Source organism: Osmerus eperlanus, chromosome 28 (assembly GCF_963692335.1).
Source record: "Osmerus eperlanus chromosome 28, fOsmEpe2.1, whole genome shotgun sequence".
NCBI lineage: Eukaryota > Metazoa > Chordata > Actinopteri > Osmeriformes > Osmeridae > Osmerus > Osmerus eperlanus.
This window is the reverse complement of record NC_085045.1, coordinates 2,856,687-2,881,963: the sequence shown is the minus strand read 5'-3', so window position 1 is coordinate 2,881,963 and position 25,277 is coordinate 2,856,687. Positions and strand designations below refer to the sequence as shown.

Here is a 25,277-nt window from a genome sequence, read left to right as displayed (position 1 = left end):
ACACACACACACACACTGTCCACACACACACACACACACACACTTTCTCTCGTTCCCTCTGTAGCTTATATGAGCCGAGCCTCCCCCTCCATGTCAGGTGGCAGGTCACACACTCCGGTGAAGTGCATCTCCTTCCCCCGCGAGCTGGAGCCCTGCTCCTCCAGGCAGGGCGAGCGCTGCGGGCCCTGGGGGTCAGGGGAGGGGCCCCGGGGAGCCCCACCCGACCGCCTCTCCTTCAGGAAGAGCTCCAGGCGGCGCAGCATCTGCTTGGGGTTCTTTTTGGCGAACATCTCCACTTCTGCAGGAGGAGGAGGAGGAGAGGGAGAAGGTGGAGGAGAAGAAGGAGGAGAAGGGAGAGGAAGGAGGGAGATCAGGTAAAACACAGAACCTCGGGGTCAGAAGGGAGGCTAGCGGTCAGAGTGTTAGTGGAGGACACATATGGTGGCTGGGCCACTTGAGGAGAGCTCACGAGAGCGGGTTACCTTTGAGCACGAAGCCCGAATCTGAGATGGTCTTCTGTTGGCTCTTCCACAGCTGGTGAAGGTGCAGGAAGGTAGCCACGTAGAACTCATTCAGAACCCCCACCACCTGCTGCCGACGGTTACACTCCCTGAGAGAGGGAGAGAGGGTGTGAGAGGTGAGAGAGAGAGATGAAGGTGTCTGGTAGCAGTGAGAGCAGGAGACAGGCCCCAGGGTTTGGAAGGGGATCGGGCCTGTGGGAGGGGCTTACTCACTTGGACAGCGCCTCTTCTCTGAGCGCGTGCAGAGCGATGCGCGTCATGTTGATGGACATCACGCTGAACGGAAAGTTCTAGAACAGCAGACAACATGGGTGGGTGTCTCTGTATGCGTTTGCGTGTGTAGTACCTGTGTGTATGCGCGCATGTGTGTGTGTACCTGCGTAGGGTGCTGGGAGAGTTTGTAGATGTCCCTGGCTAAAGGAAGAGTCTCAGGGTCCATCACCAGGTTGAGGGTGTGCATCAGTCCAAGGAAGCCCGTACCACGCAGGTCAGTGGCTGGGTCCGTACCTGCACAGCGCGCGCACACACACACACATACACACACGATGAGTGTGTAACAAAACTACTTGGGGAACACACACTCTTTCCACCATGCAGCAAATCAGCAGTCTGAGAAGTGAATCTGTCACAGGTGTCCAGAGGGGCTTGGCCCTGATTGGCTGCGGTCCCCCCAGAAGGGTTTGGCCTCACCCTGGAAGCCGATAGTCTCCCAGTGAGTTCCGTAGCGCGGGCAGTCCAGCCTGCTGCCGGTCAGACGCTTGTACACCGTCTGCAGCACACGCATGTGCACTGGCTGGCTGTTGTCAAGGGAACCTGAAAATGGGAGGACATAGTTCTGAGAGGGTTCTGGTGGTCAGGGGTCTACAACGCTCTACAAGGGGTCAGGTGGCTGAGCGGTTAGGGAATTGGGCTATGTCACTGTACTTAATATAAGGATAAGAACGTCTGCTAAATGACTAAATGTAAATCCACATCATCAAGTGACCAAATCTCAGCTGTAAATAAGTGTGATATAAAAATGGTTCTCTTAAACAACTGATTGACTTGTGTGCCACACAATGATACAAAAGTAATAGTGATACACTGCAAACACACACTTACATTGTGCGATGGCAAAGACCAGGTCCCTCTCCTCGAGCAGTTCTCGGTGAATTCGCGGCGGGCCAAACAGGAAGTGTGTGAGGGCGGCTAGCCCCGACCTGCGCACGGTGGGCTGGATGTTCTTCTACGGAGGGGGACGGAGGACAAGCTACATCAGTCATGTGGAAATACTCTTCTACTGAGGGAGAGAGCAGACAGGAGACTGATGCATAGCACACACACACATACACATACACACACACACACACACACACACGTACACACACACTCACCAGCAGCTCTCCCAAGTCTGTGGTCTGGAAGTGTTGCAGGGCCTCGTTGAAGGAGATTAGAGGAGTGGGACAGGAGTCCTCACTGAGTGCTGAAAACACACTACAGCTGACACACCACCAAGCAGCCTGGATGCATTCTCACTGCGGTGATCCAACCCATATACAGTACTCCTGCCCAACTAACACAGCAGTTAAGGCACAGTCTAACAGTCATAATACAGACACAGAACACTGAGCCAATAGGGAGCCAGGGAATTGTCTGTCACCTGGTTGGATGTTCTCAAGAGCCTCCCACTCATCCCTTGCCTGCTCCAGCTCTGTGTTCTCCTCTGCAAACACACACACACAGCTTGGTAAGGAACACACACATAGATACACACACAATCACACAGATAGGTAAGGAACACACACACACACACACCTCTCACCTTCACTGACACACAGAGGTGTGGAGCAAGCATTCAGCCAAGTGGCCTCGTCTCCGACAAGCACCCAGCTCATCTTCAGCCCGAGCAGAGGTGTGTCATCTGACACATGCGCCACCAAGCACCACACACACCCACCAACCATTCCCCATACACACACACGTCACTGTTTCACGACACACACATCACCATTACCAAGCACCGTTCCCACTGGTGCACTCCTGCCCTTTCGATGTCTGTCTCTCTCCCTCTCGCTCTCTCTACCCCTAGAGCCCTTTCCACCTCCCTCCTCTCCCAACCTTCATACTGAACCTCCCTCCATCATCCATGGTCCCAGCCCACCCACCCTCCCTCCCCCCACCCACCCATCCATCCACCACCCCCCCAGCCGCAGAGGGCCCCACCTGTAGGAGCTGCCTGCCTGGTAACTAGGAGACGCTGGGCCTCTCCTTGGGGAGGAGGAGCCAGAAGAGCGTGACACAGAAAGGTGTGTGTGTGAGTGTGTGTGTCTCACCCTCAGTCATGAGCTGCTCCCCTCCAGCAGCCAGCGTCTGTAGAAGACCATTCTGCTTCAAAGCTGAAATCTACAGGGGTCGATGTGCAGACAGGATGTTAACAAGTAAGACGTCGCTAATAAAAAGGTTGACTGGCAGGTTAAGGCAAAGCCACCGCACAACTCCAGACCACGAGTAGCTAGTAAGTCCAGGTACTCACAGGTAGCAGGGTTAGCTGGGAGTTTCCGTTGGTGTGGTCTTTGACACTGTGACCCAGCGTCTGCCCATTCATGACCTGAGAGAACACACCCAGTTACATGCGCCCTCTTACACACAGTCTGTGAAAGCCCCAGGAGTGACACGGCAGAGATATGGACAAACCGTCGACAGGCCTTGCCGCTTCAGTGATGTGCAGCCACAGATGTGTGAGAGATGTAATACTAACTGACTGTTAGCCGACTGTACACTCACAGGTTTGAGGTGGGAGTGGCCATTGGAGAATTCCTCTGTCGGTTTACATTCATGGGACAAACCATTCAGACCCTGAGGGGGGGAGGAGGAGGAGGAGGGGGGCGGGGGTAGAACAGACAAGATATTGGCCATATGAAGTCATTCTTGGCAGTTTATATTAAGAGTCAAGAACTTGGCACAAGCCAGGTAAGGTCTAAGTTTACTTCTTCCCCTCTGTTCCCTTCACAGTATCCTTCAGCTCCAGGGTGGCTGATTTGACAATGGCTGATGGGACATGGCAGTTTCCCCATGTATGAATAATAACGGAAACAGGCTACATACTGTTCCACCCTCTAGTAGGGGAAGAAGAGGAGTTAGCAAGGACAGGAGAACGGAGGCTGTACTCTGGAATGAGACCCAGCCCAGGCATGGATTAGGGAGTTACCCTAGTCTCACCTGGCAGTAGGGACAAGGTTACAACATGCCAAGCTTGCCAAACAGAGATTATCGCTAGGCAGAGAAGAGGAATTGTTTATTTAGAAGCACAAAGGTATACAGGTGTGGCAGAGGAAGTACAGCATTTCTCCTTTCTAGAAGTTTCCCCCTGCAGGCTACCTACAGTAGCAAACATGATCGCCATGTGCACTCTCCAGACATCTAACACACTGGTGGCTTGGGCTGTGCCTAGTCCTTGGACCCCAAATAAGAGAACCGTGTTTGTAAAACGACCTACCTCTGCGTACACCCCAACGACACCAACGTCTCCTTCCATTGCATAAGTTTTGGCGTGCGCGCGTGTGTGAAGAAGTGTGTGTTCGTGATCCCGGTTGCGCCCTCTTACAGTCCTCTGGTTTCGTGGGCTGAGAGCGAGGCGGTCAGAGTGGTCGTAGCTTGTTCCCCCATGGCGTTTGGTCCGACACTCTGTCGTGCTCTGTCCAAACACTGTCTCTTCAAATTGTCTGTAGAAGCTTCTCTCTCTCTCTCACTCTTTATCTGTCTCTCTCACACACACACACACATACGCGCAGTGGGTCCCGTCCAACGGATTTATTTCACTGAACGGAGCTACTTCATCTCAGGCAAGCATGTGTTCCTCGGGAACAACCTGGTTTTGTTTCCTCTTCTTTTAACGGAGAACAAACGAGTCTGTGGTAAAACCTCAGAGTCTATATAGCCGTCTCTAACTCTACACAGCGACCCTGCAGCCAGGTGGCTGTTCTAATATTCTGTGGACGAGGGTGTTGTGTCAAAAGCTGCTCCCCCCGGACACCTGATTGTCTAAAACGTCTTGGTCTCTGTCCCTGACCGCTGATTGGAGGACGCCAGTGGGCCTCTCTCTACTTCCTTGCCTCTGTGGATCTCCCAGGCAAGCGAGTCTCCTCCCCCATCAGAGAGTCCAGGACTGGGTATGGGCACTGCTGGGCTGGGCTGGCCTCTGCCTGGCCTGGACTCTTCATTGCTTTGGCACTTGGGAACCTGAGGGCCACCTTGGTATCAGCACAGCAGCGTAGCTACATCCACTCCACAGTCACTTGTGCTCTTTGATGGTGAGAACCCAGCTGTTGGCTTATGTGAAAGTTACTGTCCTCTGTCTTAAAAACAGGCGGTATCTTATGTCCCTAAGACTCGGTCTTCAGGGGTGGACATCAATGTTGGTGCCTGATGTCCAAAGGCTATGGGTTGTTTGTGACCAGTGATGACAACGGGAGATGAAAATCTTCTCCTGACAGGATGCTACCAGTAGGGGGTGGTCATACCATGTGCCAGCCCAACTGGTCGTTATGAACAACTGAAATCTGGGGCAGAATAGTTTAGAGATAAGGATAACAGCTTTTGTAAATGTCTCAATCGTCAAATGTCACATGTATTAATGCACATAGACAACTAATCAACGGTCTAATTGCATGTCTAATAGGTGAGGTGATCGAACTAATCCCCCCAAAAATGTAGGCAATATGCCTCTAGCAAAGCTGATAACTGCTACAGCAATCGAAAACCTTAGGTAGACTTTTATGATAATAAGCGCAAGAAAACTATAATCGACAGCACAAAGACAAAATAATTAGTTAGCTACTTCTGCACTTGCTGGTGCCTAGCTAGTTAATTTGCTGGTGCTCACATCTCCAGATGGCAGTTACAGCTAGTGCTAGCAAGTTAGCCACTAGCTTAATAATATTCTAGCTAGAAAGCCTCTTTGGCGAGCGATAGTTAGATTGGTTTGATCGTCGCCGGATCATTTACAGTAGAGCTAGCTCTAGCTAGCTAGCACTAACTATGTGCTTCAAATCTATATGCACATTATTTTAGCGCCGTATATATTTAGGATTCAAAGACGACTTGTATAACTATAAGCTATCAGCTGCATCTTTTTCAAACAGATTTTTTTTGATTATCTCCTAGCTAGCTGGCTAAATCTCAGTGTAACGATAGCTATCCAGCTACCTACAATCTGGCATGCAGGCTCATTCTGTTCCACAAAGAGAATTACTGAAACATGCGTGCGAACATACGAGATGCATATAAGCATCGTTCATGTACATCCAACTGCAACTCATTATCTACAACGAGATCTAACCAATGTTAAATATGATCAATTTTACCTCAATTTCTCTCCCTCCAATCTCAGTTTGACAGCTTCCCTTCCCCCTGTCCAGTTAATTGCAAGTGCATCTTGGGAATTGTGGTTCCTGTCCAGCGTTTGGTTTTTCAATTACGTCATTATTTTAACATCCACAATAAACTCAGCAAAGAACAGCCAAAATAGATCTGAATCGTGAGTCGAGTCATGTTTTTTTTTAAGTATTATTATCTTACCAAACAAGCTACCGGAGAAAAATATTTTAGATAGGCTGTCCCTGTAAGACTGCCAGTGTGGGCAGTATACAGGCTGTGGCATATGTGCTGAATGTATGAAACATCAGTCCTCAGGCCAAATCTGCCCAGACAGGCCGGGCCACCTAAGTAAACCTTTGACATTGTAAAGTCTGGGTGGTCTGGTGCTTTCCTCGTCCTCTCCATTCTCAGGCTATGGCTTCTGACACAGAAAAACGGAGTAGAGTTCAAATGCGGACATCTGAGTTGTCAGAGAATGTTACTGCCTGTTGGCAATAAACAAATGGATGAACGCTAACTTTCTTAAATTAAATGAAGACAAAACCGAAGTCCTACTATGTGGCCCCAAATCCAAAAGAGAGATGCTTATTAAGAATCTTGGAGGTTTAACCCCGTCTTAAACCAGAGGTGACGAGTCTCGGTGTAATCCTGGACTCAGATTTGAATTTCAACTCTCACATTAATAAAGTGACCAAAACAGCTTTCTTTCACCTGAGGAATATAGCAAAGGTACGACCATTCATAAACCAAAATGATGCAGAGAAGTTAATTCATGCTTTTATATCCAGCCGGCTGGACTACTGTAACGCACTTTTCACTGGTATTCCCAAGAAAACCACTGAAAGACTACAGCTCATTCAAAATTTTGCAGCTAGATTATTAACCAAAACTAAAAGGAGAGAACACATTAGTCCTGTCCTAGCTACTTTACACTGGCTCCCTGTTACCTTCAGAATTGACTTTAAGGTCCTTTTCCTCACATACAAAGCTCTACACGGACAAGGACCTAGCTACATTGCTATCTTTATAAACTACACACCAGCTAGAACACTGCGATCATCAAATGCAGGCCTATTAGAGGTCACCAGAAGCAGTCATAAGAAGATTGGTGATTCGGCCTTTGTCAATTACGCCCCAAAACTATGGAACAAATTACCCATAAATATTAGGGAAGCAAACACTCTAGACATTTTTAAAAGACAGCTTAAAACCTACCTTTTTACCGAAGCATTTAACCCTCGTGCTGCCTTCGGGTCACATGACCCAAAGGTTCATAACGAACCATCGTTGTGTTTACCCAATTTTACCCAATACAAAAACAAATACAAATAATTTTCTTTTAACCATTCCAATGTGGGGGGTCTGAGACAGCCCGACAGTTAAAAGAAAATGCTTCACTTTGTTTTTGTATGAGGTAAATTTGTCGCAATACGACGGTGGGTCACAATGACTGATGGGTCAGAATGACCCGAAGATAACACAAGGGTTAAGTAATTTTATCTCAAAAGGGTTTTCCTACTTTTATTAATTATATTATTGTTACTTTTAAGGTGCATGTTTAAAGTTGGTTTCTCTCTTGAACAGAGATCTTATTGGGATTTTTATTTTTGTTTGAATTGTTTATCACTTGTATTATTGTTTTTATTGATTTTATGTAAAGCACCTTGAGCTGCAATTCTTGTATGAAATGTGCTATATAAATAAAGTCTTACTTACTTACTTAAGACCCTCATGTATATAGGACCGTGTTTGGTCCTGGAACTGGACTGTCACTTATATTTGCATTATTAATTTACCATATATAAACATTCCGAATAGAGTTATTAGTGCATCTCTTGGATAGAAACACAATTGGAAAGGATATCCGAATTGTATTCCGGTCCTCTTAAAATATAGCTGTTCTGTTTTTTGAGAAAAGAAGGGGGGGGGGGGGAATGCTAGGAGAACTGTCGACGCCAGTTACACGCCCCCGGAAATTGATTTCCTTGTTGTGATTCACTGTATTAAATGTCCGGCCGTTCCATTGTGATTGTATTTCTCTTTGAGGTACACGTGGGAAACAAACAAAGCAATACGAAGAAAAAATTAAAAATATTAAAATATATATTACTTGACAATAAAAAAGTATACATGTTATAATATAGAGATAATTTGGTTTTGAAATAGGTCAAGGAGGAACCGAAATGTAAACTTGTGTTTCCATGTCCGTTGGTGTTTTTCCTCCATCGTTTGAGAAGCTCAAACGTTACAAATATTCTCGCTAGATATATCTATTCCTTATTCTACGATTCTTATTTAGGCAGTCATCAAAACTGATGCCTGCATTTAAGGCGTTTTCACTTGAACTGGGAGGTGTACACCGGGTATTCTATTACGTTTGAGGCTTTTTCTTTTGCACAAATGTTGAGTGTGGAGTCCTTACAAGTAGCCGAGGAGGAGGTGGTTGAGTCGAGCTCCAACCGTTTGGGGGATATCTACACCTTTGTGGCTGAGGGTTGCTATCCCCAGACCATGAACCCCATACGAAAGAAGAATCTCAAAAGATATGCTCAGAAATTTATCATTGATGGTGAGTCAGTGGAAACACCAGTAGTAGTCAAATGAGTGATTTTAAGAGTTCAGCTTTAGATTATGAAGCTATATTGTACCTAACACAGTCTATTATTGGTTACTTCAGAGGGCCGACTATACTATGTGGGACCTAAGAAAGAGGAAAAACGTGAGGTGGTCATAGAAGCCGAACAAAAGAGGCAAATATTCCTAGATTGTCACTTCAATGACATAGGTCATCACCTGGGTCAAAAGAAGACTGTCCACAGGATTCAGAGCAAATACTATTGGCTGGGAATAGTGAAGGATGTGGTGGACTGGGTAAGAAACTTGTGAATCTGTTGGAGTACAATCTGAGGAATACAGTCTTTACATATGCCATCAGTTGTTTGAGAGCATATTCATAACTGATCGCTCTAGTTTAATTATTGTGTTCTGTCATTGCAGATCAAAGAATGTGAAACGTGTCAACACACAGAAAAGAGCAAAAACATGACCAGGACTCTCCGGCCAATCAAAGTGGATGCTCCTTGGGATATTGTAGGGATTGACGTGCATGGTAAGTCCTAAGTCTAAATTTCTACCTCAATAAAGTGTGAGGTGACTGTTGAAGCCTCTAATCTCCTATGTATGCTATTTTAACTAGGGCCCTTCCAAGTGACCAAGCAAGGAAACACTTATGTGGTCATAATCACCGATTACTTCAGCAAATGGGTGGAGGCCTTCCCCATTCAAAAGCGAGACACCTCCTCAGTTGCAAGATGCATCTCAACATCGATATACAGGTAATGGATGTCTCACTGGAAACTATGAATTATACAGGGCTTCACAGAAAGGACAACAATTTAGCATGTAACTCAGCGTATACTTGAATATTGTTTTTTTTATTATTATCTCATTGTTTTTATTTAGGTTTGGGGCAGCTAAAACAATACTCTGCACCCAGAACCCCGATTTCTGCGAAGCGGTGAGTTCTGTTCTATGCTCTGTTTAATCTTACCTTAACCGAGGAGAGTAGGTGTCGCTGTAATTATTTGACTGCCAACAGGTGACAAAGCAGCTGTGTGATCGGTGGAGCATCGTCCAAAAGGTGTGTTCTGTAGACCCGCCCCAGCCGAACCCTCTCCACGACCACTCCAGTGATCAGCTAAAGGAGGCCATCGCACACATGGTGGCAGAGAAACAGTCCGAATGGGACGATTTCCTGGACCCCGTCCTGTTCTTCTTCAGAACCTCCACCAACCACACAACTAAATTCACACCCTACTCTTTAATGTTCAATAGGAAAGCTAGTTTACCCTATGAGGTACAACCTGTTCATATTTCTCTCCACTCAACATTCAATTCCTTCAGTTTTATTTAACTCTGGGCCATTTGCAATTATTCTTTTTTGTTTTTTTAGACTAAACTTAGCCTCCTCACTTATGGCCAAGCACATGATATGTGCTCATTGAAGGAAGAAGCCACTTCCTACATGACAGCAATGGAAGATCAGCAAAACTCTGTGAAACAGCTGGTGAGTCTAGCTTAAAATGAGGCCAAACGTTTATTTGTCCAAACTTTGAGTGGCAGTTTGAGCTTGTTCAACTTGTATTGCCTTTTCACCCGTTGACTTGTGTGTATCTGTTTTCAGGTTCTAGCTAACATGAATGCAGCCTATAAACAAGAGAAGAAGAACAACAAACGCAGAACTCGGAATGTGACCTCAATCACCTTCAAAGTCGAAGACCCGATGTTTGGTTCAGGGGAGTCTCCATCTCCCAAAAAACTGAAAGAAAGCATTTATTTATCATTCCCTGTGGAGACCGTCCTTGCTACTGAGCAAAGTAGCTCTGATGACAAAAAGTGTGACTTGGAATATCCCTTGCCAGGGTCTGATGTGCATTGAATGTTGCCGTACGGTTTCTGCTGTGAAGGGGAATACGGGTAGAACCATTCAGAGACTGTTAAATAGAACCTGCCTCAGTGCCAAGGGGAGAAATCCGGTAAACTGGTGACTAAATCAGTGAAATTGAACACTAGGGCACAGTTTGATTGGTTGTCCAAATATACAGTTTCCTAGAGAATTTGTGTCCAGCTATCGTTTTTTTAATGAAACAGATAAGAGCAGGCCTGTATTTTGTGTGAGTAATCTTGTACTTTACTAAATCATCTTTGTGGTTGTGAATATACTACCCCATGATTTTGGTGGGTATGAACAATGCGCTCTAGCCTTTTTGCTAAAACGTGGGCATGTACTCGCACATTTATAACATACTTTTTTAAAGATAGAAAATTGTTGACAAATGTTTTGCTGCTATAAGTGTGAAGTTATTTTACATGTTTCTTGTGAAAACTAATATTGTAAAATAAAATGTATATTATGGTTTCATTTAACAGATTGATAACCTGATGTTGAGTTTATTAGTACGGTCCGTTCAAAAGAGTGACCAAGCTATGGAATATGCATTTTTGAGTAAACTGCAACTTGCATGATGTTCGTGAACAGACCACAGTTTTAATTCGGCTTGTGGGAGGGGCTTGGCCAACGCACCCTGTCGATGTAGGAAATCCATTGTAATAAGTGTAGTTTATGCTACCTGTACAGTACGGTCAGGTAGAAATCAGTTAAACTAACCAACCCCAGTACCAATGTCGACATGGTACGAACGCTAGCTATTGACTAAAGAATGGTAAGGTGATTGCACAGGACACATTTAAAGGAGCCACTGCGTAGGTTGAATGAAATGCAGCGAAGTAGATATTTAGGGGGAAATAGTTTACTGTAAATGTAACTGCTAGCTAAATGTATCTACTCTGCGTTGTATACAAAAGCTTCTTGTGAAAATATCCTAATCTCTAAATAAAATGAAGATAAAAGTAGCAGTGAGCTGTACCTTACTTTACGTCTTCGCTGACATTCTCATCACTACTGTATTATACGCACATGGACCACACTTGGCAATATTTTCAGAAGATGCCCGGAATTTTGACATTCTCAGCTCAGTCCTAGACTTATGGGGGACTGTGCTGGTCAGAGCCTGTCTTCTCCTGGGAGCTTCGATAGGGGTGCTGTGGAACAGAGAGGATGGGCCTGGCAGGGTGTCCTTCCTGACCACCATTACCATCCTCGTCTGTCTAACCATCCTCAACTATGCCCTGGCCAAGCTGCTGATGCTCACAGAAAAGGGAAGTCTAACACACAAGCCCTGGTTCCTCTGCCTCTTCTCCTGGACCTGTGTGTCCGCTCTGTCGACTGTGCTGCTCTGGAGTTTGCTGGGGAAGGAGCACAGCGCCGTGGGCGATGGAGGAGGGGGTTGCGAGGAGACGGAGAGGCTGGTGGAGAGGGCTGAGGAGCGTGGGGCAGAGGGCGTGGAAGAGCGGGGCGAAGGGAGCGGGGGGAAGACGAAGAGGGGGAGCAAGAAAGAATGCAAGGACATATCTGACTCGGGAGCCACGCTGGGACGATTGTTGTCGTACTGCAGCAAGGACACTGGGCTGCTTTGTGTAGCCTTCCTGTTTCTTCTCATCTCCGCTGTGTGTGAGTGACCCTCTAGGTAGCACGTGTCACCGAGTTCAAGATGATTGTACAGTTGTGACTTTGAACTGATGTGTTATAGGTTGTTTAAGACTTGAGTCACCTTTGATCTAGTGGTTTATGACATATGACAAGTGTATCCCTTAACATTCTACAAATTAGTGTCCAATGTATCTACTTATCCAACTTGTAGTCAAAGGTCAGTGTGTAATGTTCCCCATCTAGGTGAGGCGTTTATACCCTTCTACACTGGACAGGCTATAGATGGCATAGTGGTCCACAAAAGCATGGAATACTTCTCCAAGCCCTTAGGCATCCTGGCAGTGCTGGCATTATGCAGGTAAATGCCCGTATTTTGTCTTCACCAAATATCATTCATGATGAAAATCCCATCGGATCATTAGTGTGTTACGGCTTCACACACTTTGATACTTTCCTCTCTTGTTCACCTCAGCTCACTTGCTATGGGAGTAAGGGGTGGAGCCTTCACCCTCGTTTTCGCTAGAATAAACCTTCACCTCCGGAACCTTCTCTTCAGATCGTTGATGCGTCAGGAGATCGGGTTTTTCGATGCCAACCACACAGGTGATGTCACAATGCGCCCCCCCATTCCCTCCATTCACACCCTCACACGTCCCACAGTGAGACAGCTGCTCTGTTCCCACAGGCGACATCACTTCCCGCCTGACCTCTGACACGACCCAGGTCAGTGACCTCATCTCCAACAACATCAACGTGTTCCTGAGGAATGTGGTCAAGGCCGTGGGGTACTTCATCTTCATGTTCGGCATGTCCTGGAAGATGACCCTCGTCACCATCATGGGCTTCCCCTTCATCGCTGTCATCTCCAAGGTCTATGGGGAATATTACAAGGTACAGTCCCAACAGTGATTGGTTAGGTCCAATGCTTGAAAACAGTGCTTGTCGAACCAACGTCTCGACGTATTTAGCAGGCCACACTAAAGAGACTTTAATAGGACTTTAATGTTAAGAGTTGACTGTTTTGTGATCCCTAGAGATTGACCAAAGATGTCCAGACTGCGCTGGCTGAAGCGAACAAGGTGGCGGAGGAGACCATTTCTTCCATGAGGACGGTCAGAAGCTTCGCCAGCGAGGAAAAGGAGGCGGACTCCTACTACAGCAAGCTGCTGGTCATGTTCCAGCTCAACAAGAAGCAAGCCCTGGCTTACGCTGGCTACATGTGGTCCAGCTGTGTAGGTACCAGGTAGTCGCAGTCTCTTAGAGTAACATGAGGATTGAAGGAAAACTTAATAACGGCACAGAGAATCTCGTTCCTGGATGTCTTGTCATTGTTATGCTGTGATCATAGCTACTTTATTTGCTCTGCACTGTCCTTTACGATACTTTGGAGCGCTTTTAATTAATATTTTCCCCTTTGACCAGATCTCAGAACTTGCTCTTCAGCTGGCAATCCTGTACTATGGAGGTCACCTGGTGGTGACAGGTCAGATGACCGGGGGGACCCTGATATCCTTCGTCATCTATGAGCTGGAGCTTGGAGCTTGTCTGGAGGCAAGTCCTGCATGTTTATCCAACTGTCACAGACTTGCTTTCAATTAATGGGATTTTTACTAAGAAGAGCTAAGCAAAAATCTTTTACAGCCTTACAAAACGTTGTTTTGGTCTGTTGACTTGTTCCAGAGCATAGCGTCGGTGTACACAGGCCTCATGCAGGGAGTGGGAGCAGCAGAGAAGGTGTTTGAGTACCTAGACAGGAAGCCCAAACATCCCCAAGATGGAACAGAGGCCCCTGACATCTGCAAAGGCCTGGTGGAGTTTAAGGACGTCTCGTTTGCCTACCCAACACGCCCTGAGACAGAAATCCTAAAGGTATGCATTATAGATGACCTGGAATGTAATCTGATTCAAAGGCCGTTTGGTCTAAACGAGCACATCTGATATCATTTCACGCTCTAGCTAATACAGTACGCTGTTGCCACAAAAGCAAAACTAGTGTGCATGTCGCATTCATACGTCATAAAATGACAAACAAGCCGGGGAGACAGGTCATGAACAGGTTATGAGAGTTGTTTGTTGTGTATCCAGGGAGTGTCCTTCACTCTGCGGCCCGGGGAGGTGACAGCGTTGGTGGGGCCCTCGGGCAGTGGTAAGAGCTCTTGTGTGTGCCTGCTGGAGGACTTCTACCTCCCTCAGCAAGGCCAGGTGCTGCTAGACGGGAGGCCTGTGCACACCTATCAGCACAACCACCTCCACTCACGGGTCAGTGCTCTGAGCAATCCCTTTGTCGTCAAGCAAGTCTTTTTATATTTCCGTCCTGTCTGGTTAGAGAATCTGTGTCAACGCACTCTTACTGTGCAGGTCGTGTGTCATGTTAAGCCTCTATTATTGTCTGCTGGGATTGACGAAGTGGATGCGGTTTATCCGTGTTCACCACCAGGGGGCAGACGTGTTCAGTTGTTCTTTGTGTCCCTGCAGATTGCACTTGTGGGTCAGGAACCAGTCCTGTTTGCCCGCACTGTTGAGCAGAACATCACCTATGGCCTGACTTGGGTCCCAAAGGAAGCGGTGGTACAAGCAGCCACCAAGGCCAACGCTCATGAGTTTATTACGGGCCTCACAAAAGGCTATGACACAGGTGAATGACCACAGAGCTGCTCTCTGGGCTGTTACAGCTCAAACACATCATTAACTTCTGTCGCAAGATCCCTGACCTATACACGAGCACTGAGCGGTCTTTATGGAAGCACGATCAACTGTAAATAACCTCTCCACACGGTTTTTGCATAGCTTTACATCGCTGCTGGGTCTCATGCAGGGGCATTGTTTTAAGGACAGTGAGCAGAGCGGTTCAGCGATGGCTTGCCAGGCTATCGTTCTACTTAATGTTTACGCTGGTTTCCATGGTTCCTGCAGGTGTGGGTGAGAAGGGGACTCAGCTGTCCGGGGGCCAGAAGCAGCGCGTGGCTATTGCACGAGCCCTCATCCGCAGCCCAAACGTCCTCATCCTGGATGAGGCCACCAGTGCCCTGGATGCAGAGAGCGAACACCTTGTAAGTGCGCGCACCAGGTTGTGGCTGTCCCTGTTCCCCCCTTTGTTTGTTTCTAAATCATGCTGAACCTGTTGAGTGATGAATCTATTACTCTGTAGTAATAATCCTCCATTGAAATGTAGCTAGTTTTTTTTACACCTGCTCCTCTACCCCAGGTCCAGCAGGCTCTAAACGGCATCATGCGCCAGCACACAGTGTTGGTGATCGCCCATCGCCTCAGCACAGTGGAGCGGGCCGACAACATCATAGTGATCGACCGGGGCTGTGTTGTGGAGCAGGGCCCACACAGCCAGCTCATGGCCAGTCAGGGCCTCTTCTACAAACTGGTCCAGAGGCAGGTCCTGGGCATTGAGACAGGGGCCGAGCCCCTCAATCCCCCAGTGGTTCCCCCCAGGAAGTCAGAGAGTGGTGGTCAGCTAAGTAGACAAACTAGCGACACCAGCGAATCAGAATGTCACCCACGCTACTGAGAGTTACCGAGAGGGGAAACCTCACATGGACTGATTACTCAGGGGCATGGAATACACTAAGCAGTGTACTTCCTCCACTGGACAGTATGTTCACCGTAATAGTGAAAAATTGGATTTTAGATCTGCACTTTACACTCATATATAATCACTTTACATCCAGTCCAAACTGATTGCTGAATGACCAACAAAGCAGGAGGGAGTTTGATGACAATATAACAGTTTACAGAAAGGTCCTCCTGCATATATCTAAAATGATATATAAATATAAAATGATATATAAATACAGTATACATAGGCTACACTTCAAACGTACGTCTCACAAGACTCCTCTGTATGTAGTAGTAACAAGGTACAGGAACAAGCTACAAAATGTGCCTTTGCTTGAGATACATGTACTTGATTTCATGACTGTATTTACTTCTTTATGCAAGGACGTTTTGAAAGTGCAATAATAGTATCTTATAATTGAACTCTTACGGGCATATACATATTTGTAATAGAGGAATGTATGACACTATACCATACACCATTATTTATTGTGCAGTGTATTTATTTTTGTGGTGCTCTTTTCATTGGATGAATTAAATAATATGGATGTTGTATAATATTATTTCACGTTTTCAATAGTTTGCGATAGTATGATGTCATGAATAGGGGCCTATCCACCTCGTTGACTGGACAGCGGCTTCCGGTGTGAGACGCCAGCCCAGACAGTCAGCTGGCAGTTGAGTTCGCTTCCTCAGAAGCTTGAAGGGCTTTTTTTCCGAAAACGAAAGGGGTTCGGCGAGGGGAAGAAGCGAACACAACAGTGCGAGAAATGTCTAGTTTTGGGAGCATGTTTAACTCGTACTCGATCGCGCAGCTTAACGAGTTGCTTGAAGATGATGAAAAACTAAATCGGTTTGTTCAGGACATGGAAGAGGTAAGTCTAATCATTTGGTTTGTTACATTTTAACTTCTCGCATGTTGCCAATCCCTTTGTTTTGTTTGTTCGTGCCTATATGGGCTGTAAGTGCTTTCATATCCTAATTTATCCAAAAGTAGCACGTAGCAAACCTGGATCGTTTCCCAGTTCTTTTCAGATATTTCTCAACGCTCTATTTTTAGTCGACATCATAAGTAGTCTTAGATCAGCCTACTGGTACATGTAGCCTTAGCTGTTAGTTAAAGTTTGTCCTTCACGAACACCTTTGTAATAATTTCCGTGATCTAGATAGGGGGGGGGGGGGTGTTGATTATTGATTGAATTGTTGGGATTGACATGCCAACACCTTTGCAGTCGACGTAACGTATGTAACACTGACAATTGCGACCGCGACATCGTTTCCATCCGATGTTTCCATGAAATCCAAGCAAATCATCATAGGCTGCATGTGGACGACTCAATTTGCAAGTAGCTAAACAGACATACAGTTCCAGGTACTCATAGTGGTGAGTGACACAGCAAGATTTTATCGTCAAGTCGCCAAAGTACTCACACATACTAGCGCAGGTATGGTCATTGGCTTTGTAACGTTATTCACTCAATGCCTCTAATTGAAGGTCACGAGCTCTATTTTCCAAGAGATACATTTCTTCGGAGTCAGGTGGCTGAGCGGTTAGGGAATCGGGCCAGTAATCTGAAGGTTGCCAGTTCGATTCCCGGACGTGCCAAATGACGTTGTGTCCTTGGGCAAGGCACTTCACCCTACTTGCTTCGGGGGGATGTCCCTGTACTTACTGTAAGTCGCCCTGGATAAGAGCGTCTGCTAAATGACTAAATCTAAATCTTCTCTCGATGATGACAACAACCCATGAAGCCCATAACAGAATATTAAATATTTGCCTTTCTAGAAGTCTACTGTTTCTAGACCACCTGTCATAAACGCTTGCCTCGTTTTCCCCAGACATGGCATGGGAAAGCTATGGGAAAGCATTCCCCTGCATCTATAGTAGACCAACATCCAACCTTGTAAAAAAATATACAATGATACAAGCTCATTTGCAAATGTTTACATGAGTTATCAGCAAAATCGCTTCCATCACCCCACGTCTATGTGGATCCTGTTTATCTGGAATACAGTGTTGTTTCATTTTCCTCCATGTGAAAGCGATGGTAGAAGTTGCTTAAATCACAGACCTGGCCAGGGTTGGGCGGTTGCTTGGTAACTCATTGACAGTTGCTTAGTCATTGCCTAAGAAGTTGGTGGTGGAGTTGTGTTGGTTGGCAGTTAAAAAGTGATACTGCAGAGACACACCTCTGTTGAATAAGTCTCGTTTGTACAGGTACAACGGTGAAACTGATGAACAGCATATCCATGTGCATTTGTAGCATGACATTGGAAAATGTACACAGTGTTGCTGTAGCTTATAAATTAACGGGTGTCACTTATGGACAAATGGCTTACTCACTGTAAACATTGGCTCTCAGATCAGGATACACATGAAACTCACATAGCAACAGGGAATGAGTCATTATTATGGTATTGACTGAGAGCAAATGTAATGTAGGCTACATGTAATTTACTGTAAATGTTTTTTTTTACTTTTCATTTGTTCATATAGGCTACATCAAGCACACATAATATGCTTTCATCTCAACATAATTGGCTCTCCCTAAATACATTCAAAGAGCATACTGTGTGAAAAAGTACAGAGGAGACAGGGAGGGTATTGGCACAATCCAACCAGCACAGCTGTGCATGAATAGGCCGATTAGCACATCTTCAAGGCAGAAACGCAAGCTAACGGCAGAAAAAGTTCCTTTAGTGCAAACCTTACAGAAGGATCTCTGCTAAGATGACCTAGTTTTCTATCACCACATGCCGCTGATTAACTCAACATTTTGCATTGGAAGTGATTAGTGAAGTGAATCAACCTTGTCTGGACTGTCGGCTGCAGACAGTTTAATGGCTCTTGTTTGAGAGTGTTTGTGTCTATGTGAGCTGTACCAGTGGTTAGAACGAGAGAGGAAGAAGGGAACCAAGGGGGTGCAAACAACTTGCACCCATCTAGTCCTGTGGTTAAGTGTTGATTAAATAAGGAACTTACAATATCAGCGATTTTTGTTCGCAGCAGAAATGCAATAGAAGCGGCTGACATTGGTGAAGAATATTGTTTACCAATGACTTGTCTATGATTGTCTTTGTTCATTTAATAACAGCTGGCTGGCTCGATTTTACTGTGGGGCTGCTTGACTGTTTTTGTGGCTTCTGTTTGGCTTTCGTGTTCGCAGTGAGAGTTAGAAGGAGGCATTTCTTCCAGCCAACAATTATGTGTTGGTTTGACAACACAGGCCTGCAGTTATAGATGCTATTTATGGCCATGTTTTTCCTGACGCTTTCACTGGACGTGAGATTGTGATTCTTGGGAGTAGAATGATGGTCACCTCCTGTCATAACGGTGGAAGTGGAATGGTTTAAACCAATTTAAACCCTGGTCTCTAAGGCTGTTCATCTTGTTTCACCCTCCTGCCAACCAGACCCACAAGTTTGTCGTTCTGTGGATGGAACATTAATTTTGTGTCCAAGCTGTGTGTTATATTTACAGGACTTGGCCGCATGCTTATTCCTCCCATGCCAAGCTATTTCCGTCCACGGAGGCCATCCTGCCCTCCGTCATTAGTCGCCAAAAGTGTCCAGATTCTCTCTTTCGTTCGTTTATCTTTGACTCCGCCTCCCCACCTTTGGCATGGATAAAAGTATCTGCTAAGAATTGAAAAGATGTATAATTATTACTACAGTATTGGTGATGTGTGCGTCTCTGTTGCAGATCCAGCAAGTACAGCAGAAGAAAGAGATGCTCCTGACCAGTAACCGCAGCCTGGCAGAGCAGAACCTGGTTCTCCAGCCCACCCTGGAGGAACAGAAGAACAAGCTCACCAAGCGCTACTGCCTTCTCCAGGAAGGCTTCGAAGCCTACCAGCTCCGCAAGTCCACTTTGGGTAACCGTCCGGATCGCCCGACACCTAACCCTAGCTTCAGCTTGTTCAACAAGAGATGCTGTTGGATTTGGGGTCATACTAGGTGTGCCCGGGGGGGCTTTTAACGGTGTCATTGACCGTCATAAGGGATTGAAATATCGTGTTATCTTCCATTTTGTTTTCTTGTGCTATTTGATGACACACACACTGCACAGATCTGACTAGTTCAACCAGTACCTGGTGTTCCTGGAAGTGACACTAAGTCATAGTGGCCTATCTAGGCTTCACTCCAGCCCCAGTCGATCCCTGGAGTCACCTTGAGCAGGTTCCTGCTCCAAACACAGTCCATGTCAGCAGTATCTGAGACGGAGGGGGAGAAAGTGGGGGAGAGATATTGGCTCCCGTTCCCCTTCTCTGACACAATCCTGCAGAACTTTGTTGTGTGTGACTAAGACATGGAGTGGTGACACGTCTGACCTTGTGTGACGTAACGGTTGCCAGGAAGCCCACTGGAAACAGTTTCCCGAATAGTCTTCTGTTTGTTCCCGGTTACTTAAAGTCTGCTAAAGTTTAACTTTGCATCCCAAATGGTCACAAGAGCATGGCTGATTCCCTCCTCGAACCACAATGGCCAGACCATTTTTCCTAACGGACATTCTGTGACGAACGTTGCAGTGACATTCCAAAGCCCCATTTATGTGTGGGTATGATTCCTCAGCGGGAGGTCAACGAATACGACAGCTTGTCGTCTGTTTACGACAGGATGAAGGGGGGCGCGGGGAGGGGGGGGGGGGGTGTTGTGAAATAAAATGTAGGTTACCCGCCTCTCCCATCGTGCGCTGTCTGTCCTAGTTGTGGATTTGCCGTGAGCCGCAGCGGTGCAGCTGGGAAAGGACGACACCTCTGAGAACCACTCAGCCGCTCGACCCACATGAAATGCCCCGTCCTCGGAGGCAGATCTCAGCATTGTCCCCTGTGTTTCCTTACTCATGCAGTTCCCCTCCCTTCCCCTCATCCTACAACCTCCATGGTAACAGGGAAATTGTTTGAGCCTCCCTGTAGGGTGGCACTGGGGGCCAGGGTGGCAAGGGGGCAGGGCAGACGGTGCCCCCTGCTGTCCCTCAGGACAGCAGCCCACAGTGGGCCATTGTGCTGTCGCTGCTGGGATGGCGAGAGGGAAAAACAACAAGGGGGAGAAAGAGGCGGGGGAGGGGTGTGTGTGTGTGGGGGGGGGGGACTGAGAGAAAGGCAGGCTAACTCTCCCCCTCAGATTCTAGTGTGGAGGATGGGCTGTATCCATTTCTAAATGGCAGTCTCATGATCCCAGGGCCCAGGCTGTGTGTGTGTTTGCTCCCTGGTCTCTCCAAAGTGGAGAATCGCACCATTGTGTGGAGGGGTGCAGATACCTCCTGTGAGTCTGTGTCATTATGGGGGAGGGGGAGGTGTTCTGCCTGCCACACAGCTAACAGGCCTGGGGCCTGAAGGCGGCCTGGCCTCCCTCCTGACAACCAGGCTTTGGCTAACAAATCTCTCAAAGATCAGTCGTGGACTGACGTATGCCGGCATCTTTCAGTGGCGTGTCTGTGGTGGGCTCTGAGGGGCGGCCTGAGACTGCACTAACTTGTCAGTGTCAGTTTGTTGGTGGAGGACTAATTCCCTGTGAACTGTGACTCTGGCTCACACAGCTGGGAAACGCTTTACATCATGCCCGGGGAAAGCTGGTGAAATTAATCTTTTTTTTCCTTTTTTATTTTCCTCTTTCATCTGGCGCTGGGGTGGGGGAAGGGGGGGGGCAAGCTAGGCCTTTGTCCGGGCCTGACCCCGATTTCTCTCATGCTCCCGTACGACACATTCTCTGGAGGTCTCTAATGGAATGTGGAGCTCAGTCTTATTCATAATCCCTTCAACGGTTGTGCACATGAATGTAATTGTTGGAAGTGAAGTGTAGGCCGAGTACAGTATTGAGGGCTGTTTCGGTTGGCATGAGGTTTGACACACATGCACAGTCACAATTCTAGGTGTGTGTGTGTGCCTGTGTGCATACGTAATACTTTATTTGCATGGTGTCGTGTTCTCTGTGTAATCCCCGCCCCAGCTGGTGTTGCCTTTCAGTAAGCACAGCAACAGATACCAAACCTACATCCTTGGAGACACTAGCTCTATTTTCGTGCATGAGAAGGCAGTCTGTGAGCGTCAGTAGGCATGTGTGGGCAAGGCCCAATGACTGCTCCGGGTGTCAGTTAGGTGTGGGATCCCACAAGACTGACTGAACACTTTAAATTGTTAATCCTCACAACCTGTCTTGTGATTTATGACACGACTCATTTATTTCCACAAGTAAGCTCTCAGGAATAAGTACCACAAGCGACAACGAATCTGCGACATGTTTTAATATGTATAAATGTGTATGTATGTCTGGACCTTTTCTTTTGGAATATATAGATATATATATCGTATTAGTGAGGTGACTCTTTCTTAATCCACAGACCACAAGTCTGGGAACAGTTCTCTGGACATGTTGCTGGCCCTGCTGCAGGCAGAAGGGGCCAAAATAGAAGAGGAGACAGAGGTAAGCTGTTCTGCCACCTTCCAGTCACGGCATGACCTCATGCCTCCCGTCTGCCCGTCTGTAAACTGTGTCTGACTGGGCTTTTGTACCTGCCTTTCCTGTGCTTTGTTTGGGTTACGGACACCCTTTTTATCCTTCGTAACCTGTTATACTCAATGCCCCTATGTGTGAGTTTCCTATGTGTGAGTTTCTCTCGGGGCATGACATCTCTCCTATCTTATTTCACATTGACGTACGTGGCTACAATTTTCAGGTGTTGGAGGTTGCTGTTAATGTCAATCTGAGCTCTTCTTCTATGTTTGTGACAGAACATGGCAGAGTCCTTCCTAGACGGCGACATCATGATGGAAGCCTTTGTAGACGACTACCATAGCAAGAGGAAGCTAGCCCACCTGAGGAGGGTGAAGATAGACAAGCTGCGGGAGATGGTGCTGAACGGCCACAGTCTGCCCCCGGCTCAGTCCCCTGCCCCTCGCCCCCAGGAAGTCTCCGCCAGGCCCTCTCCCCTGCACACAGAGGCCATCAGCAGCTCCCCGGCCCCCCAGCCCAGGAGGGCCCCCCCTCCCCCTCCCGTCCAGCTGTCCCCAGCCTCAGGCCCGGCCCTGCAGTCTCCGGCCTTCTCATACCCCTCCACCCCTTACCCTCCAGTTCCCCCCAGGTCGGGCCAGCCTTTTCCCAGTGTCAACTCCGGGTACCCCCAACAATATATGTCCCAGTACCCCCCCGCCCTCCCCCAGAGGCCTCCCCCTCGCATGGCCCCCCAGCCTGGTTTCATCATGCAGTAACGGAGGTGCCGGGCGCTGTGAAGGTGCAGGTCTTGCGGTGGACTTTCGCTGCGGCTTTCCCCTGGTTGGTTGACCTCCCGGGACAGCTATGGGGAACGCGACTAATCACAATCAAGATGGTGGAGGGACATGGTCTGGGCTGTTCGCCCTCCGCCGAACAACAGAATCAACAAACAACTCCGTGGATTTCCACTCCTCTCATCTGAAACTACACTCTGTAATCACTCTGGCAACTAAAGGTGTTGCCAGACCGGTCTGATTCTGTTGAGGCAAAACCCCATGCCCTTTCAAACGCTGTTGGGAGGCTGTAGTGAGGAAAATGTCAATCTAGGGTTTACCGGCTTGGATCAACTCATAAACTCTGAGCCAAATATCAACAGTCAACAGTCACTTAAGTGACTTCCTGTACCTGTGTGCCATGGCAGACGGGAACAGTGCCATCTTGCAGGGCTTCTTTACACACTGCGGCAGTTTGCTCCCTCTAGTGGCCATCTATTGAATAAACATGTAATTTGCTTGTCAGCACACACTCCTCTTGTTTGGCCCTTACAGTCTTTTAAAGAAATTGAGGTATTCTGTGAGACGCTTTCTTTCACTCAGGGACACACTGGGGCTGTACAGATCTATTGTACTGCATCTCAAAAAGGTAGCGTGGAAACAAGATTATTGCGAAACGTTCTGCAATAGCTAGGTTTACATTTGGAAAAGATAACACCCTTTGCTCACTGGTGGAGGTGTACAGAGGCCCTTAATGTCACCTGGGCTGTTGAATGGAGGACTAGAGCCACAAATAGTGAAGCTATTTTTAATCTTGCATTACCCAGGCTTCCTTATGAAAGACTGGTCAAATGTATGCAAACTGTGACCATACTGTGCCATTATCCAAACAATAATCTCCCACATCGTTAGAATCAGAATCTTGATCCACTGTGTCATTGTGTGATTTATCTTTCACAGGGTACTTTTGAACTCATAAGATTTTCAATGAGTAATGAATAAATACTCACAATTTACGTAATTCTAATGCTTTTTGGGAGGAGTTCAAATGTTGCCAGGATTGATTGACAGTCATTTGAAAGTTTGTACAGAGTTTTTCTTTCCCAGCTGTTTGCTGTTTTAGGGCAGGCTGAGTATGTGGTCGGCCTGTCTGTCCTGGAGAGAAAGGTGGTACTGGCCCATGTCTCCCAGGACGTAGAGAAGAAAAGAGTCTCTGTCAGAATCATCACTGAATCTTTTAACACCAGGTCTTTAGGACTTTTTAATGAAGGTGTAGAGCCATGTAAAGTTGTTTTGATCATTTCTCCTTGTAACACTCATATTCTTCATTAAATGGGTCCTCCATGTGCACTTACTTTGAAACTATATAAGTACGGATAAACTCATGTACTAATTCGCTGTCTTTAGCGTGCTTTTGGGATTGAAAATCACGTTGACTTTGAATTTTTCTGATTTAAAGCCTGTCTGGTTTCTTAAGTGTTTGATTTACTAAGGGCCAAAGATTTAAGAGGGGATCATTCATAAAGGTATCATATCGAATCCATTTCTGTGTCAATCACAGATTGACACAGATCTGTGTGTGTTTCTTATGTCTTCAGCCAATAGTAGCTAATCAGGAAGCGAAGCTTCATGCCTCCTTGAATGAAGCTCTTCTGGTAAAGTTTCTTTTCTGTCAACAATTGTAATTTTTTTCATTAATTACATAACGAAACATGCAGCACTTGTATTCATCACTCCTCAACTGTTTGTTTCCTGAATGCTGTACTGTTCAAGAACCACAGAGTGCCTACGCTCGACTAGATACTGAAGCTAATCTCACACTGCAGCCCAGACAGAGGATTGGCATCGTGTTGATGGTCAGTGGCCCCCCTGTCTCTGGATCCAGACTAGTCCTGCCCATGGAGGGCTTCCTCCTCCTGCATGACAAACCCCTCATCTTATTGTGCTGAAACTGGGATTACATGCCTGAAGCTATGTTGTGTCAAACTGACTGGCTGGCTGTCAGGCTTCCACTCTCAGTGCTGTTGTTGTTGAGCTGGAGTCCTGAGAAGTCTGTGGAACTTGAGACCAGGAGACATGTTTTTGTTTGCAATGTTTGTGTTGGTCTCTCTATCTACTGGTAGTTGTGAGTTGCAGAAGTTCTGCGCATGTACGTCTGGTAAATGAATATCTTAAACCTAACAGAGCTCTGCCTTTGACTCATATCAGACTAATATGTACTAATATTGGGAAGGACACAGTGAGTGTTCGGTTGTGAGACTGGATATGGAAAAAGCCATGCTCCTATTTTCCAATTGAGGAAGGAATTGTTTATACCAGCTAACTAACATTTAATGAGCGCGTGTTTTTGCATGTTTGTATTGGAAAGGTGCATATTTAACGTGTCATAGTCTTTCCATTCTTTCTCTTCATATATTTTTCTTATATAATTATGCTGTATGGACTGTTTCTATTGATCTTATGTTTTATATGTCGAGATTGTGTGTTTTAGGTTGGGCTGTTAAATACTTTAGAGGTTGAATTTATGACATGTTCCAGGATAGTTAATAAATACATCTTTTTTTATAACTTGCTTGTTTT

General features: G+C 46.6%; 4 protein-coding genes across 4 annotated transcripts; 3 read left to right on the top strand and 1 right to left on the bottom strand.

Moving 5' to 3' along the window:
- Positions 1-9: 9 nt before the first annotated feature.
- Positions 10-6,001, bottom strand: elmod3 (ELMO/CED-12 domain containing 3). Its single transcript, XM_062454364.1, has 13 exons — positions 5,864-6,001; positions 3,997-5,059; positions 3,285-3,356; positions 3,034-3,108; positions 2,834-2,903; positions 2,161-2,223; positions 1,895-1,983; positions 1,623-1,746; positions 1,212-1,334; positions 898-1,028; positions 735-811; positions 483-610; positions 10-298 (listed from the first exon to the last, which is right to left on the bottom strand). The coding sequence occupies exons 2-13, from the start codon at positions 4,033-4,035 to the stop codon at positions 66-68; spliced, it is 1,224 nt and encodes a 407-aa protein (XP_062310348.1). The 5' UTR covers positions 4,036-5,059; positions 5,864-6,001; the 3' UTR covers positions 10-65.
- Positions 6,002-8,072: 2,071 nt separating this feature from the next.
- Positions 8,073-10,802, top strand: zgc:113436 (uncharacterized protein LOC503528 homolog). Its single transcript, XM_062454533.1, has 8 exons — positions 8,073-8,445; positions 8,554-8,747; positions 8,874-8,985; positions 9,073-9,211; positions 9,339-9,393; positions 9,475-9,732; positions 9,829-9,942; positions 10,060-10,802. The coding sequence occupies exons 1-8, from the start codon at positions 8,277-8,279 to the stop codon at positions 10,312-10,314; spliced, it is 1,296 nt and encodes a 431-aa protein (XP_062310517.1). The 5' UTR covers positions 8,073-8,276; the 3' UTR covers positions 10,315-10,802.
- A 141-nt stretch (positions 10,803-10,943) lies between these two features.
- abcb9 (ATP-binding cassette, sub-family B (MDR/TAP), member 9) lies at positions 10,944-16,050 on the top strand. Its single transcript, XM_062454534.1, has 11 exons — positions 10,944-11,946; positions 12,169-12,283; positions 12,398-12,528; positions 12,611-12,816; positions 12,960-13,157; positions 13,348-13,476; positions 13,606-13,794; positions 14,011-14,184; positions 14,401-14,560; positions 14,839-14,975; positions 15,131-16,050. The coding sequence occupies exons 1-11, from the start codon at positions 11,274-11,276 to the stop codon at positions 15,443-15,445; spliced, it is 2,427 nt and encodes an 808-aa protein (XP_062310518.1). The 5' UTR covers positions 10,944-11,273; the 3' UTR covers positions 15,446-16,050.
- Positions 16,051-16,146: 96 nt separating this feature from the next.
- On the top strand, positions 16,147-25,265 carry vps37ba (VPS37B subunit of ESCRT-I a). The gene is made up of 4 exons (XM_062454135.1): positions 16,147-16,367; positions 19,196-19,367; positions 21,833-21,915; positions 22,224-25,265. The coding sequence occupies exons 1-4, from the start codon at positions 16,263-16,265 to the stop codon at positions 22,698-22,700; spliced, it is 837 nt and encodes a 278-aa protein (XP_062310119.1). The 5' UTR covers positions 16,147-16,262; the 3' UTR covers positions 22,701-25,265.
- Positions 25,266-25,277: the final 12 nt, after the last annotated feature.

Bases quoted from the DNA above. Each gene is read 5' to 3' on its own strand.
- elmod3 (XM_062454364.1), bottom strand. From the start codon at position 4,035: ATGGAAGGAGACGTTGGTGTCGTTGGGGTGTACGCAGAG. The intron at 3,109-3,284 runs GTGAGTGTACAG...GTGTTCTCTCAG, and splicing joins GCCACTCCCACCTCAAACCT to GTCATGAATGGGCAGACGCT. The intron at 1,335-1,622 runs GTAAGTGTGTGT...TCCCATTTTCAG, and splicing joins GGTCTTTGCCATCGCACAAT to GTTCCCTTGACAACAGCCAG.
- zgc:113436 (XM_062454533.1), top strand. From the start codon at position 8,277: ATGTTGAGTGTGGAGTCCTTACAAGTAGCCGAGGAGGAGGTGGTTGAG. The intron at 8,748-8,873 runs GTAAGAAACTTG...CTGTCATTGCAG, and splicing joins TGAAGGATGTGGTGGACTGG to ATCAAAGAATGTGAAACGTG. The intron at 9,212-9,338 runs GTAATGGATGTC...GTTTTTATTTAG, and splicing joins ATCTCAACATCGATATACAG to GTTTGGGGCAGCTAAAACAA.
- vps37ba (XM_062454135.1), top strand. From the start codon at position 16,263: ATGTCTAGTTTTGGGAGCATGTTTAACTCGTACTCGATCGCGCAGCTT. The intron at 19,368-21,832 runs GTAACCGTCCGG...CTTAATCCACAG, and splicing joins GCTCCGCAAGTCCACTTTGG to ACCACAAGTCTGGGAACAGT. The intron at 21,916-22,223 runs GTAAGCTGTTCT...TGTTTGTGACAG, and splicing joins AAATAGAAGAGGAGACAGAG to AACATGGCAGAGTCCTTCCT.
- abcb9 (XM_062454534.1), top strand. From the start codon at position 11,274: ATGAAGATAAAAGTAGCAGTGAGCTGTACCTTACTTTACGTCTTCGCT. The intron at 11,947-12,168 runs GTGAGTGACCCT...TTCCCCATCTAG, and splicing joins TCTTCTCATCTCCGCTGTGT to GTGAGGCGTTTATACCCTTC. The intron at 14,561-14,838 runs GTGAATGACCAC...TGGTTCCTGCAG, and splicing joins CACAAAAGGCTATGACACAG to GTGTGGGTGAGAAGGGGACT.